The sequence below is a fragment of the Aspergillus mulundensis genome (assembly GCF_003369625.1).
Source record: "Aspergillus mulundensis strain DSM 5745 chromosome Unknown scaffold_10, whole genome shotgun sequence".
Taxonomy (NCBI): domain Eukaryota; kingdom Fungi; phylum Ascomycota; class Eurotiomycetes; order Eurotiales; family Aspergillaceae; genus Aspergillus; species Aspergillus mulundensis.
The window spans coordinates 1,555,024-1,570,602 of NW_020797898.1; the positions used below are offsets into that span (position 1 = coordinate 1,555,024).

Here is a 15,579-nt window from a genome sequence, read left to right on the forward strand (position 1 = left end):
CCATTTACTTGCTTCCAAGTTCTCATATCACTGTTCCTAGGCTTCCTAGGCTCTTTGCTCCCTCATAAATCTCGCATCAACGGCTTTTTCTCAATCTTACTCTCAGTCTCGACCTCTTCTTACACCCTCTCGGTTGCTTCCCACAGTCAGGTTGTAGTACTTATACCCCTCTATCCGGAAATCTGGCTTCCCTGCTTACATGCTCTTAGCACTTAGATACCCGTGTCGAGATCCCTTTATATACGCAACCTCGTTAACGACCAGTGTCCATAATCCGCGATCATCGGACTCGCCTCGCCTTCCTATCATCATGGACTGCGAAACATTTGGTTACATCTTTCATCATGTCATATTCCCGCCGAAATTACCCGACAGCCCAGAGCATAAACAGAAATCCCTTGAAAGAAATTTGATGCTCATTGTCAGAGATGTCCTTGATTCTTTCCTAGCAAAGAGAGAGCAGGAAATCAAGGCCAGATGGGAACCTGTGACCCATATGATTGAAATGTGGTTATCCATCGATGGTGCAGCAGGGTTCGACCTCAATCGGTATGAGGAGGCACTTATTAACACCCTAAAAAGACTGAGAGATCATGGTATAAAATTTTACCCTTTTTCAGATGCAATCTATTAACTAGCATCGTCTCCTAGGGGCTCTTGCACTTTACGTCGCCGAGCAGAACTGCGGATGGCTGGCACACTACGATATTGAAATGAATAAGATCATAATCGACGCCTTCGAGACTTCAGCCTTATCTACTGCTGTTTTGAAAGCACGGGGTCCACTTATCCGGTGTTTCCCCGGTCAGAGCGTTGCGATCCCGGCTACTATGGTTGACGACCTTAGTTTTTGCAAGTACTTGGCGCATAATCTATGCCGGCTCAACATCGAGTATGTTCGCGAGATGCGTCCTAAGGCATGTGATCTTCGAGAAAACATTGAGGAAACCCGTGATACTGCGCATCCAGGTTTGATTACGGAGGGCCTGATGGCGCAGCTTCTGGCATTTGGGGAACACAGCGCGTACAAGTCGTTCGAAAAGCATGTGTCGGATGAAGTCAACCTCAATGACGGCAAAAAGGCATGGCGACGCTCGCCACTTTGGTTCGTGATAAAAGTCGCAATACAGACGATCCTCTATCGCATATTTCCGGATTGCGAGGGCCGCACGGAGTACAAAAACTTTATGGCTTTTTTGGTCGTTGAACTTGGCTCCCGTGCCCGCAACCAAGAGAGTGTTGCCCGAACACAAAAGTTCAGTGACATTGCGAGTGTACTGAACATTATGCAAGCGAAGATAGCTCGCCGTGTTTCTAAGCTGCAAGACAAAACCCTTGATTTTGTGCTAGAGCGAGTTGCGGAAGTAAATGGGGCTATCATGGAGCGCTTACAAGAACTTCACTCACACATTCGAACCCGAGATCTCAAAATTGTCCCCACGACTTTTGGTCCAGTTCGAGACATCGATTTGGCAACGTCGCTCAAACATTCTCGAGACCACTTGCGCGAGGCGATGATGCATTCACCCGCAGTTCGCCCAAAGTCGACCTTTAACCGGCAACACAAGACACGGATCCAACGCCAGTCAATCGGTCTACCTAAGCTGAGAGATGGTGAGATACTCACGTTACTTGATTTCGAAGCCTGGGTAGACACTCAGCTTCAAAGTTGGCGAAGTACTACCTGCTTGACCGACAAGGTTTGCTGTGATCTTGCGGAGCTTATTCATAAATACTCGTCATATGCCGATAAGAAGTATGCGCAAATGCCCGACCAGATGTCCCTGATGTTCCTAGTTATAATGGAGTTGTGGGTTGCTCTCGACAAGTTGTGCATCAAGCACTGCCCTCACGGGTTGCTTGAAGAATTCTCGCCTGAGATTCCGAAGAAGTTCCTTCAGCCACTGCTACTCCCTCACCAACGTCAGATGCAGCGTGCCCAGGACGTCGAAGAATACATCCGGACCCGGCATCAGAAGTGCAACTCCAAAGGGCCAGGAATCTTTGATGATCCAGGTCCTGACACGTTTGCTGTGCGGTATTTTGACAAAACTCGGCACCATAAGAACCTGCGTGATAGTATTATAAGATCAGCAACTGCTGAACGTGAGGGCCGGCGCAGAGAATGGGAGGAGCGTTCAAATAGATACCAAGACCTTCTTGACGAGTCTTCGAATCTAGCCCACGAGACAGAATTTGACGAATGGAACCGCGAGATCCATTATTCTTCTTGCAAGAAATGCCGTTTGGAAACAAGTGCCTCCAATTTACACATTGAAGTCCATGAGTGGCCGCTTCCTGAAGACGATGATCTGATCAAGAACATTGTGTTTGAGCTTGATTGCCCCATATGGTTTGCTGGGTGGCGAGACATTACTTGGAAAATCATAGACGAATATGGCAGGCCGCAGGCAAGAGAAACCTCAACGATGGAAATCAAATTGCTGGATTACCCCGCAACCAAGAATTTTGCCTCCAACCGGGCCCCGAGACTGACACTTGCTTCCTCCACAAAGTCCTGGGCCAACACGCATTACAGAATTCAAAGCTTTCCCGTCCATTTTGAAAAAGTAGCAGTGGGGAACACGCTCAAGTTCTCGCTATGGGATGATGCGAAGCAAGTATGGGCTGCAGTTAGGTGTAGGCTCCCGAAGGCTGCAATCAAGTACCTTTGCATATTCAATGTCAGCGCTACTGCCTACGGTAGTCACCAATATGCTGTCGAATCTTGCGGCCATGGCCAGAATAAGGTACTGGCCGACCAGCGTATCTGCCATTCGACTCTTAGTCTTCATGAGATGAATGCTTTCGGCCATCTGCGCTCTGGCGAGAACTTGCAGTGGTACAACATAACCAGGGAGTTAGCCTCACCACACATCTCAATGAACGAAGAACCTGCGCACAAGTTATTTTGTCAAGCAGCGTGGGAGTTCGGATCAGTCAGTCCAGATAGCCAACTCAGAGCCGCCCATACATTTTTTGAAGAGCCTGACGCCGTCAACAAGCTCTTGCAAACACTAGAAGGGAGGCTGGACAGCATCCACAAGAACTGGAATGAACATTATACGCTTCACACAATTGTCGTTCTGGGACTCAGGGCTCTGAGCCTGTGTCCAACATCATTTTTCGAACGCGCTGCATCTCTCCTGCGACATTGCAGAAAAGTAGCATTGGAATGGTGCACAGGTATTACAAATATGCTTGACGCACAAGTTGGCCCGGACAGTCATGCATGCCTGAAGTTACTTTTTAGACTCGGTGGAATCTGCGTCTTGACTTATGCTGTGGAAGATGAGCATCTCCCAGCGCTTCTTCAAAGCGGCGAAGACTTGCAGATGCTGGCGAGATCCTCGATTCTGTTCTTTGAGAATACCTCTCAGCCAATTGCTGAACAGGCCCTGGAGACGAGAGCTATGGTTATTCAGACCACGAGGATTCTGCGCCGTGCTGAGCAGCAAGTGTCCAAACTTATTGAAGAAGACCCTACAGGTCTCAATGACGCAGTCCAACAAACCGCGAGCCACATAAAGATAACATCTGCTTGGAGTTTCGACAGCGGAGACAATATGAGATGGGCAATGAATCGATCAATCCAGACCCTGCATGAACGTCCACAGGAAGTTCGGTACAATGTATTGAGCGGAGAGCTACTCATAGACAACCAGCCACCAAGTCGTCTTCCCGAAAAATACACTAAACATGCGATATTTCAGCGACTGTTTGGACAGGTGAGAAAGTCCTATACCTGGTCTCTGGAAGGCCCTGCTAATATCGCAAAGCGGACACTCTCTGTAGTTCGCTCGAGCTTGCGAGGCTCAACCTCAACCTTTATGACGACGAAGCCAGTTGGGGACTACCAAGTAAGCTGGACAAAGCCTAGTCAACCACTGATTTTTTACTCACAGATTTAGGTTCATTTTGGACTCAACGGAGACCAGCTTGTGATCAAAGCAAAAAAAGCAAGTCAGATCCTGCGGCTAATACCGCATGATGTCTTGGTCGAAGACTTTCCAGAGTCCCTAATCAAGATGCATGCACATTGGCTAGATCTGGAAACCGGAGTCCTTGAGTTCCGACCGCTTGACCAGGCATGGCAACCAAGTGGTTTGAATTGGAGTATGTCCTTTAAGCAGGAGACTGAAGGGTCCTCCGCCACCAAGCAAGGTCAACGGACCTTGGTTGACATACACAACACCCTCTTCTCACAGATTGCCGATGTTCTGAAAGGATTAGACGATCCAAAACATATTCAAGTTACTATATCACCGAATGGCACTGTCGAAGCGAAACTAGTCCGGTTGCACCTGAGCTTCTTTATCAATGAAGAGAAAGAACTGGAGTGCAGGGAGCACAACGCCATTGTTGATTTAAACCAGGATATAGGCTGTTTCTACGGTCTTTTAAACAAGCTTGTTCTACGGGCCAAAACGGAGCAAGGTCACCGCACCGTGCTGATTCCTCATGGGAAGGTGAAATTTGGCAAAGATACTCCAAACACTGAAGTTTCAATAGAGCTTCCGGGCGCTCCACGCATCAAGTACTTCCATTACCTTCTTGACTCAAGCCTGGAGTTGCTTTCGGACTCTACAGGTATGGTGGGTGCCCTATACCAGGCATACTTGCATGCCGTTACCGCATTTGTACTTCCTGATCCCGCCACCAAGCGCACAGGAACTGAGGAAGCACTTCGTATTCTGCGCCAGGCAAGGATGAAGTCGCCTTTCCCTCTAGACAGCGAATCTATCCGGCTGCTGGAACTCATCGCAGCTCTGACACCATGGCGCCAGTACTTCCCCCCTGGGATGGAAGTATTGCAGAGAGTGAGTTGGAACGGGGAACTCTGTGCCCTAGCGCAGCATGATGATTTTAGGCTACTTGCCCAAGAGATCTTCGACAACACGACCAAGTTTATCAGGTTCTGGGACTCGAAGAAAGAGCCGCCTCCTCCAGGTTTAGATCGAGGAGATATGCGCCTTCTCGATAGGGCACGCTCCCGGAATTCTCATTTCTATAAATCGGAATATGGAGGGACCACCAGATGTGAAGCGGGGGCTCCGTCAGAGTATAAGGCCAGAGACAGACCTGAGCCTGCTAGTGATCGAAGCCATCGTGCTTACGAGATTGCGACGCTCATCCGAAATTGGCCGGCTGCCCTGCTTAAGAAAGAAGACCTTTTTGGTGCTATTAAGGGTTGGGGTAGGATCGATACGCAAATCCGGCAGCCCAATCAGTATACATATACTACGCTTATTGATGCTTCGATGCAGAAGCTATGGGCCTCTCTGTACAACCAGTGCCGCTCAAGCAGACGGGAGACCGACACATACTCCTTGATTTCCGTGTTTTGTATGGTGGCCTTTGGTAAATCGAATGATTCATCCATGTGCCATCTCCGTTCCTTGCTGGCAGTCGCCTTCTCCGGGTCATTTCCGGAAATGCCCGCCCAACTCTTGCACGGATCAGTGCAGATAGGTCTTGCACCAGGACAGAATATTGACAGGGGCGAAGTCCAGTCTACCATATCCAACCACTACCCGTCTTTCAAATCTGATTTTGGCAAGAATCCGAAGAGTGTACCTAAAGATGAGAAGAGGAGGATAACGAAGACACAGAAAAAGTTATACAATTCAACCAAGAAGCAGGCCATTGATGCTCTCACAAGCTCGATTGTGGAACAATGGCCATGTGAGACCCTTAGACGGCCTTCAAATATGGAGCCTTGGCAGACAAAGAGCTTCAATGACTGCGAGCAATTGTTCAGGAGCTCTAGGAAAAACATACTGTTCTCTCAGTTTGTTCGGGACGTGCAAGACAAGCTGGATACTATGACTGTATCCCTCTGCCCACCATTGCAGCTACCCCAGCCGCCCAAGCGTCTCATGTTCCCAATACGCTCCCTGGACATTTGGCATCCACCTTGCATTTACGATCTTCTCCGTGCGGCCAAGGCTCCGTCTCTAATGGATATAGACTACACATCTCTAAAATTCGAGAGGGATCAAGTGCCCGCTTGTCCTAAGAATGATTCAGATGCTACACTCGGGACCCTGATCTCAGGTCTCCCTAAGGGATCTAATCACTTACTTCAAGAGTATGCGCGTGATCTCTTGGAAAGCTGGGAAGCCCTCAAGAAGGTATGCTTGCCTCAGGATCCCACCGATTTACCTGTAAACAGAGATATACTTGAGCGGCATCACGATGATATCTTGGAACGGCGAAATACTCTATGGGCTGAGATTACCTCCACATTAACAACAGTTAAACATCGCTGGGAAGATATTGGTATCTCTATACTTGCGCCTTCCGTCACCGTTTCCTCAATACTATCATTTCTGGCAGCCGATAAGTGGAGTTCAGTCCCAGAGCCTTGGAAAGCGATACTCTTGACATTTGCCAAAACGATTTCGTCATTGCGTCGATGCGAAAGGCTTCAAGAGCACTTTGATAATTACGACGTCAACATGTTCTACAGGGAGGCTGAAACAGTGAGCTGTGATGGTTGGGAACCATCAGACAACCCCGACTGGCTACTTCTGGAGATCGAGAGTGATCTGACCATCAGAATGCGCCAGGCAGACATCGTAGGCAAGATGATTACTCCTGAAACCCAAAGCAATGCGGTTCTCCAGTTGAACATGGGAGAGGGAAAGACCACCGTCATTACACCGATGATCGCGGCCTCTCTCTCGAACGGATCCCAACTGGCTCGGATCATAGTGCTGAAGCCACTTCTACGGCAAAGTGCCAACATTTTAGCCCAGAGATTAGGCGGACTACTGAATCGCCCAGTTTATTATGTTCCATTTTCACGGAACACAAAGCTCGATGAATCTTTGGTTGAATCACTGAATGCAATCTACAGTGAATGTATAGAGAAACGAGGAGTCTTGATAGTCCTCCCAGAACAACTCCTCTCTCTTCGACTGGTTGGTCTTGACATGGCAACAAATACAGCTCTCAGCCTAATCCGATTGCAAGAAGAGTTACAAAATAGGTGTCGCACTATTATTGACGAAAGCGACGAAGTTCTGGACCCAAAATTCCAACTCATATACACAAGAGGTAACCAGCAAAACGTGGACGGAGATAGCGATCGTTGGCATATTATACAAGATGTACTTGAAGTGGTCGAGAAAGAAGCAGTCGCTTTGCAAGCCGAGGATCCAAACATTCTGCAGGTCGAACAACAGGGTACTCGCTATCCTCTTCTGCACTTCTTGAAGGCACAGGGCCCTCTTTCATTGCTTGGGAAAGTTGCTAAAGCTATTTTCCATCAAGCTCTCCCAGGATTATCATTCCAACAATGGTCCGAGCAAACTCGTTTATGCGCATTGCAATTCGTCTGTTCTCCGGACGTCAGCCAAGACGACCAGGATACCGTGCGAGAAGCTTTTAAGAACAGCATCATGCTGAAAAGGCTTCTTGTGCTCAGGGGGCTTTTTGCGCATCGCATCCTACGGTTTGCATTGGCAGGAAAACGCTGGTGGGTGGACTACGGGGTTCATCCCTCGCGGTGCTTGATGGCTGTTCCATTTAGGGCCAAGGGTGTGCCTTCAGAGAATGCCGAATTCGGACACGCCGATGTTGCCCTAACCCTGACATGCCTAAGCTACTATTATGGCGGCCTGAGCGAGGACCAGGTACGGCAATGCTTCCAATTGATCCTCAAAGACAATGATCCCGGAGTCGAGTACGAGCGTTGGATTGTGAAAATTCGAGAGGACCTCCCTGAAGGCTTACGTTCGTTCAACGGAGTGAACTTGGAAGACCGACAAACCTTTCGAGAGGATTTATATCCTCGTCTTCGGTATCAGAAAGCAATTATCGACTTTTTCCTCTCCAAGGTCGTGTTTCCCAAGGAAGCAAAGGAGTTTCCGTTCAAGCTCTCTACATCGGCGTGGGATATCCCTTCAAAGCAGGGTCAACTGCTTACAACAGGCTTCAGCGGAACAAACGACAATCGGTATATGCTCCCAAAATCGATGCCCCAGAAGGATCTACCCGATCTTCTCCACACAAATGCGATGGTTTTGAACCAGCTACTGAGGGAAGAAAATATGCGGTGTGTCCTTGCCGAGAATCCTAACGGCGGCCAGGTGTCTGTAGAGGGGCTTTTGCGGCTTGTCAATGACCAGGATCATAGAATCAAGGTTATCATTGACGTTGGGGCACAGATTTTAGAGTCAAGCAATGAAGAAGTGGCCAAGGCCTGGCTTGCTACTACCGGAGCTCAAGCCTCTGCCGCCATCTTCTACAACGAGGAGGATGAAGCCGTGGTAGTAGATCACGATGGATTCATCGAGCCACTTATTGCATCTCCATTTCGGGGAAGGATGCATCTGTGCTTGGTCTTCCTAGACCAGCATCATTCACGAGGAGTCGATCTAAAACTCCCCCGAAATTATCGCGCAGCTGTTACGCTAGGACCGCGATTGACCAAAGACCGACTTGTACAGGGTGAGTTTCTACATCATATCTTCGATAAAGGGTACTGACTTTGAAAAGCTTGCAACAGGATGAGAGAGCTTGGGAACGGTCAATCGGTTGCATTCTTTATACCTCCCGAGGTTAGGCATAGCTTGAAAGCGAATGACAACGGCAATTTCACTTCCTTTGAGGTGATAGACTGGGTGCTGAAACAGACATGCGCTCACTTGGAGAACCTTCGGCCGCTTTGGGCGTGGCAGGGACTACAGTATTACCGCTGCTTGCAAATCTGGGAAGATTTTAAACCGGAAACGAACACTCTCCAGGACATGGTAACCCAAATCCAGGAGTCAGAGTCAAAGACACTCTCTCAACTTTATGCACCCTGGGAAGACCCTCCATACTGCCTTGACACTCTCCGGGCACTGGCACTTTACGACCAGGCAGCTGGAGAACTCTTCGACGTATGGTATAACTCTTCTACTGCTATCACGATGCTTCATGAAGAGCAAGAGCGAGAGATTACGCAAGAGGTACAAAGGGAGCAGCAAGTCTGCCGGCCACGAGCAGTGACCGCTCTAAATCATTGCGTCCACGGCGATCTCAAACACTTCGTCAGACACGGCCGCTTCCCGGGGCACTTCCGGTCTGAGGCCGTTGGAAAACAACCGCCCTTCATGACCCTTTTGCGAACCTCAGCCGGCAAGTTCAAGGCTCCCTTGGAACTCATGGGCAAACTACTCTATGCCACAGTCGATTTCCTCAAATCGATAGAAGAGGGCGCAAATTCTGTTGACGACGAGTTTCTCAAACCAGTTCACTGGGTCCTCTCTAATGTCCACAGCTCGCAACTTATCATTATAAGCCAGTACGAGGCCAACGCCCTTATTCCCGAGATCCGCAAGTCCGAGAAGGTTACCCTACATATGTACGCCCCACGGACAACCAAGGACATGTGCTCCTTCAGCAAGCTGGACTTCCTTACAATCGGGAAAAAGCGACCGGCGCTACAGATACCACCGGAGCTGATCCAAGCACTGGAGATCTTCTCGGGTAGCCTGTATTTCGACACCTTTGCGGAGTACGAGGCGGCATGCCACTTTTTTGGCTTCATGACTGACAGGACTCGCGACTTGAATGTCCCCGAAGAGTGCGTCACGAGCGAGGGCTTTGTGAACGAGCAAGGGCGCAATCAGGTCGGGTGGCCTGTGAAATCGCCGTTTGAGACAAACCCGCTGCCGTTCCTAAAGGCGTGGTATAGCACTCGAACGAAAGGCCATGGGTTTGCACAGTCGCATGTGGGAACGATCGTTGAGGCGAGGAGGTTGAGCGAGGACCGGTTTTGATATTGCATATATTGTTGCTCTTTACTTACCATCTACCTCAGGATCTTTTGGGTTTCTCTTTTGATAAAGCTCGAGACAAGACGAGATCATCTTTATCTACACTATTTGGCACATACGCTATCAACATGTCTTTAGCTAGACCAGACCGTGGCCGATAGACTTGACTTGCTTCTAGAGACTTAGAACGCAGCAGTTACTTATCACAATTTGCCCCACACTTAGTGGTAAAAAGAAACACATAGGACAGACAACCATATCAGTAAATATAAAGTAAAGGGTATATATATATATCGAAGAACGAAGATGGATTAAAGAAATATATACTAGAATAAGCTAAGAATATGTCTAACAATAACAACTATAGCCAAGCTAGAAGTAGAAGTGGGAAAAAGAAGGTACAAAAAACAGTGCCGACTCCAGTGATGCAAAACCCCGTTCTCTAACCGGCCATCTAAGAGCTCTTCTTTCGTGACCTGGCTGCGAGATCTATCCAGCGGGGAGACTGAGTACGGAGACTCTAGCGTTTCAAGGTTCGAAGGGAAGAAAGGCGTCTATGTCTAATATGTGCACTTGCTTTTGGTTTTGTACGGGATGGCCCAAGATGTATGTACACCGCGCATCCTTATTTTCATCATCGGCAACGAATGCTGTCCACGTATGCGTACGTGTTTTATCTTTGAGGAGCAGTCGTGGCGCAACCACTGACGTGATGTTGATGGGATGTGGCGCGAGGATGTGGTACGATTGGATCACAAAGAAATCTAGGTATGATCAAGAGGCGAGATTAGGGCATTCACCCATTGCGCGCTGAAAGGCGTTGGCAAAGAGATCTTGCATAGCGAGATAGTGGAACAGGATGCCGCCGAGGACAGCAAAGTGCCAGATGTTATGGCTGCCGCCGACGTAGTCGAAGAGACCTGGGCTCCAGCGCTCTGGAATCTGAGAGGCGTAGACGCAGGCACCGACAAAATAAACGAGGATACTCTTCATGACGGGAGCGTAGAAGTACAAACACCAGGAGAAACCGCGAGCGTAGGTTAGCTGAGCGAGAGGCGCGAAGCCAGTAAGGGCCAGAGTAACGTAGAAGGCGACGCGGACCCAGGCCCAGTCAGCACGGTTGAAGGTCGGATGCCACGGGAGAATGACGCCGCCAATCCCCAGAGACATCGTGAGGAGAATGTAGACCCAGCGGGAGGTGGGTTCGCAATAGAAAGCAGTGTATTCGGTTGTGACAATAGAAGCGGCAACGAGCATAGAAATGCCGGTGTAGTCGACACAAGCGAAGCGCTCCATCAACGGTTGGTCGGCGATACTGTTCATTGTGTGCCATAGGGTGCTGCAGACAAGGCATTTGCACGCGGCAAAGAAGAAGACCGCGGATACGAGCATGTCAGCATTCGTACTCAAGTGGAAGTTAGGGTTCAGCGGGTAGAAGTAGAAGGCAATGGAGAGGACGATGACGAGGCCAATTAGGTGCGACCAGATGTTGACGAGCTCGTTCGAAAAGGTGAAGACTGAAGTAAGACATTCCACTTTGGATGAGTGGAATCGGTAGCCGGAGAGGATATGTGGGTTTATCCGCCATGGCGCAGGAAGATCTGAATAACCGATCAAACGTTTCTCTTTAGCGAGTAAGATAGCTCGGTCGATGTTTTCGCGGAGGGCGTCCTTGACCTGGCGGGCTCGTTCAATACCCTCATCCATAACCTCTCTTGCTTGAACCAAGGTAGAGTCAACCGCCTTCCAGCCCTCGTCCAGAGCTCCATAAACGCCGCGATCCCGGACAGCGTCGGCGCGCGATTCCAATTCTATCAAGAAAGACTCCATCAAGCGAACGCCGGCTTGAGCCTTTTGCTCTAACGTTTCCTTTGTCGCGAGCGCATCGTTGTAACGGCTTTCCAGGGTCTCCACCAGGATCTTGGCTCTCTTCTTGCCGCTGCCCATCAGCTCCCCCGATGCATGAGAGCAGGAATCCCTCACAGCTTCTAATGTTGCATAAGCCCTGCGTAGACTGGTGTCGATCTGAACCATGTGGGAACGGCGGTACTGTTCAATCCAATGGAGGCGCCTCTCCAATTCCGTAAGGAAGAGTTCGACCTACCAGCAGTTAGAAGTGCTGAAACAAGAAACATTAAACCGGTCCATACCCTAAGATATATGGCGTCTGCATCGTAGTCGCAGGATAGCTTCCGCGCCGTATGAAATGAGTGTCTTCGCTTGCGGTCTCGGAGCAGAGCGGTCTCCTCGGACGGAGTGGCGTAGGCTGAGGAGACACCAGTGTCGGGGTACGACTCGATGGTCACAGACCCAGTTGAGCAAGCCATGATATAGATATTATCCAGGGCACCCTCCCTATGGAAAATCAAGCGTACATAACCTGTAGAGAAGTTAGACACTGCCAAGTGGCGGCTATTTGACCGGGGACGCGGAAACCAAGGGAGTTGGCGACAGAACTTACAAGAAGACAGCGAAGAGGTGTAAAGATATTAAATAAAGATAAAGAAGGTAGGAGATTCGAGGATATAGTGAGGAGAATGAACGTCGTCTAGACGAGAGGAGAGCAGAGAGGTGAGGAGGAAGAGAGTCTGGTCCGCGGGAGGTTGGCCTTGGGAGGAAGAACAAGGCCGAGAGTGGGGTAGACTCCATTAATTAATTCTCAACATCGTTCTTTTTCGTCTCCAACAATTAGGTCCGACAGCAACGGTTCATCTCCTTGTAGGGCGACATTGTCGATCATTGATCAGGTGAATTGGCTACATCGGTACCCGTCTCTTCAGTCCAATCCGTTGGCGCGTTCTCTCCACGTTCAAGCCACCATCCCGCCGACAACTCCCCAAGTGCTTCTATCCGCCGTCGTCATTCGTTGTTCGCCTCATCATTTGCCATCGACGTCTACTCGCCATGGCTGCAACTGCTATCAGAGATATCGTCTCCGACCCCTCACTGCTGCCCGTCCTAAACACTGCCGCCGAGACTCGGGATCTCTGTCACAAACTATTGTCCTTGTTGGACCCGTCAATCGCCCCCGACCAGCTATCTGAATCGCCGCATACAGTACAGAAGCATCTGTTTGCTCTTCTCGCGCAGCTCCGAGGTCAGAATCGTGATGCCATTTTCCGGGTTCGAGATACAAAACAGCGCACCGCGGAGGCACGGCAGGAGATCGACCGGTTACATTTACAGCTTCAGAATTTGTATTACGAGCAGCGACACTTGACGGGAGAGATTGCCGCTTGCCAGTCCTACGAGTATGCCGCATCCATTAACTGTTTCAGCGCTTCTTTTTAACCGGACCTTTATAGTCATAAATATCGGTCGCTTCCTCTGATACCGGTGGAGGAATTCCTAGAGCTGCATCCTGAGCACCGCGAGTCGGACGAGCACGAATTGATGGTTGCGCGAATAAACCACGAACATGCAGAACGGGAGAAGCTTGAGCAGGCACGGCAGGAGCTTCTCAAGCGCAAGCAGGCTCTGATTACGGAGAATAACAAGCGGAAGGAGGATCTAGCCAGCCTCGATCAAGATCTCGAGAAGTTCATCGATGTGCGCTTTTTCTGTGATGATGTATCCGCAACAATGCTAACGCTGTATCCAGGCTGCGAAACCCATACAGAAGCTATTCGAAAAGGAATACTAACCACGATCACATGCGGAGTTGCTTCATCTTCCGCCACACATTGCATGGAGTCCTTGGCGCATCGGTTTGATACCCAGAAGTGTAGATATTTTGATCAATTAATATATTCGATAACCATTGTCAATAGTCCGCGGATAGTCATTTTCAATAAGAACCTACTCCCGTAAAACTGAGCAAAATGTGCTGTATACTTCGTATCGCGGTAATCATTGCGCCTCTCCGCCTTCAACCGCGGACTCAACCACCACTTGGCTTTCTACGTCTCCCTCACATCGGACTCACCCACTCCACTTCCATTTCTCAGTGGATGCGGCCAAATCTTTGCCTCAGAAGCATGTCCTGCCTGTCATGAGCGCAAAGCAAGAAGACCTCGGGTCTTCGCAACCTGACATGACATCAAAAACCTCCGCTTCCACTCTCCCCCCTCCGGAGAAGCCCAATGCAATCCAGACTCGGTTCAAGGTTGTGGCAGCCTTTTGGGCCGTGATACTCTTTCTAGGCTTCCCAATATGGTGGAAAACGACTTCTATTTACCGTGCTGAATTGCCCATCCAAGAGATGCTGGACTGGGCTGGCGGAAAGGTACCCCTTAGAGCACCACGGTTTCCTTGCGGACTGAGCTGATTGAATCCTTGTACCCAGAGCTGTCGTCCTGTATTCCCACTCGAGATCCGAATCGACACACCGTCCCTGCCGGATGTCGAAGCGCAGCAGCTTCTTCGCTTAACTCAACATACCTTGGACGATTTGAACGAATTCTCCGCGCATCATCTACGCTTGAAACTGGCCAATGAGGAGGCTCAACAGACAGCCGTGAGGGCTGATACGGCGCTGACTGTCCGTCTGCAAGCACAGGATGACCTACCGAGCCTTCGCTCGGAGCTTCACGCAGAAACGACCATGCTTGATATATTTTATTCACCGAGTCAGATCCCTCCGCCATCTTCGTCCAACTCGCCTCTCGCGTCGTTCATTGCCGCCGAATTGCAGCGTTTGTTTGCAGAGGAGAAGGCGATCATGGCACACATTCTGTCAAGTAATGCAGTGGGCAACTCAGCTCCTTCGTCAAACAGCCAGGCGCAGCAAATTTCTCCGCAACTGGCGGAGAGCATTACGAAGCGGCTGAGACGGTCGATGAAGTATGCAGAGACGTATCATCTCGCATTTTCCCTGTTTACTCCCGGGTCGGCTCCCTCCTCATGGGACATTGAATCCGCTGTACAGGAATACATCTCTCCAGTCATCCAGGAGCTGTCCCCAATCAGCAACTTCACCGTCGACACCCAGGTCCAACTCTACGCATCCTTCTCACCCACTACGCCTGCCCCTGAATTCGACGAGACGTATGGAGTCTGGACATTGAAGGAAGAGAACCTCAGCGCCTTCATCAATGCCGCAGAATGGCCTTTGAACCCAAGTATCGGTAGTGGCCCAACAATCAACTTCATTCTCTACGTACCGGCCCCCTCCCAGTCGCCCCTCGTCGTCAAGGAAAGCAAAGCCACCAGCTGGATTATCCCGCAATGGGGCGGCGTCTTCATCCTCAACCCTCCCCTCCCTACAACTGAGGACTCAGACAAGTCCAACCTACTCCATCTTCCCCGCGACGCCCTCCGCGCCCCCTTCCTCACCTTCTCCCACCAACTGCTTAGTCTCCTCGGCACCCCCTCAACACCGTCTTCTCTCCCATTCCGCCTGCAAACCCTCATCCGCATTCGCGCCGCTACCCTCCTCCTCTCCGCTTCCTCGACAACGGGCTCCCTTGCCCGTCTGACAGAGTCCCTTCCATCGATCCCTATCCCAGCGACAGTTGCGTCATCCGTCGCAACGACACTCTCTCACCTCTCATTTGCGTGCGAAAACCTACGGAACGGACAGTTCCAGGCTGCGCTAGCGAGTGCCCGTGTCGCAGAGACGGAGGCCGAGCGGAGCTTTTTTGAGAAGAGTATGGTGGGCCAGATGTACTTCCCTGATGAGCATAAGGTCGCTGTCTATTTGCCGTTGTTGGGGCCCATTGGGGTTCCGTTGATACTGGGCTTGTTGAAGGAGGTTAAGAGAGTTGTTGCCGGGTGGAAAGCTAGGAGGCAGGGATCTGCTTCATGATAGACTAGATCATCTGTTAACAAATTTTTGTGCCATAGTGCCTTTTTTCAGATTCATAACATT

The 15,579-nt window shown here is 50.0% G+C and overlaps 4 protein-coding genes across 4 annotated transcripts; 3 read left to right on the forward strand and 1 right to left on the reverse strand.

Annotated features, from left to right (window-relative positions):
• Window positions 1-310: 310 nt before the first annotated feature.
• DSM5745_08886 (uncharacterized protein) lies at window positions 311-9,773 on the forward strand (the record flags this gene model as incomplete). Its single annotated transcript, XM_026750902.1, has 4 exons — window positions 311-596; window positions 652-3,860; window positions 3,912-8,457; window positions 8,506-9,773. The coding sequence occupies 4 exons, from the start codon at window positions 311-313 to the stop codon at window positions 9,771-9,773; spliced, it is 9,309 nt and encodes a 3,102-aa protein (XP_026600915.1).
• Window positions 9,774-10,544: 771 nt separating this feature from the next.
• On the reverse strand, window positions 10,545-12,097 carry DSM5745_08887 (uncharacterized protein; the record flags this gene model as incomplete). The annotated part of the gene is made up of 2 exons (XM_026750903.1): window positions 10,545-11,870; window positions 11,921-12,097. 2 exons carry the CDS (start codon window positions 12,095-12,097, stop codon window positions 10,545-10,547), a joined length of 1,503 nt encoding a protein of 500 aa, XP_026600916.1.
• Window positions 12,098-12,674: 577 nt separating this feature from the next.
• On the forward strand, window positions 12,675-13,413 carry DSM5745_08888 (uncharacterized protein; the record flags this gene model as incomplete). Its single annotated transcript, XM_026750904.1, has 3 exons — window positions 12,675-13,021; window positions 13,076-13,319; window positions 13,372-13,413. The coding sequence occupies 3 exons, from the start codon at window positions 12,675-12,677 to the stop codon at window positions 13,411-13,413; spliced, it is 633 nt and encodes a 210-aa protein (XP_026600917.1).
• Window positions 13,414-13,761: 348 nt separating this feature from the next.
• PIG-S (GPI-anchor transamidase GPI17) lies at window positions 13,762-15,516 on the forward strand (the record flags this gene model as incomplete). The annotated part of the gene is made up of 2 exons (XM_026750905.1): window positions 13,762-13,995; window positions 14,056-15,516. 2 exons carry the CDS (start codon window positions 13,762-13,764, stop codon window positions 15,514-15,516), a joined length of 1,695 nt encoding a protein of 564 aa, XP_026600918.1.
• Window positions 15,517-15,579: the final 63 nt, after the last annotated feature.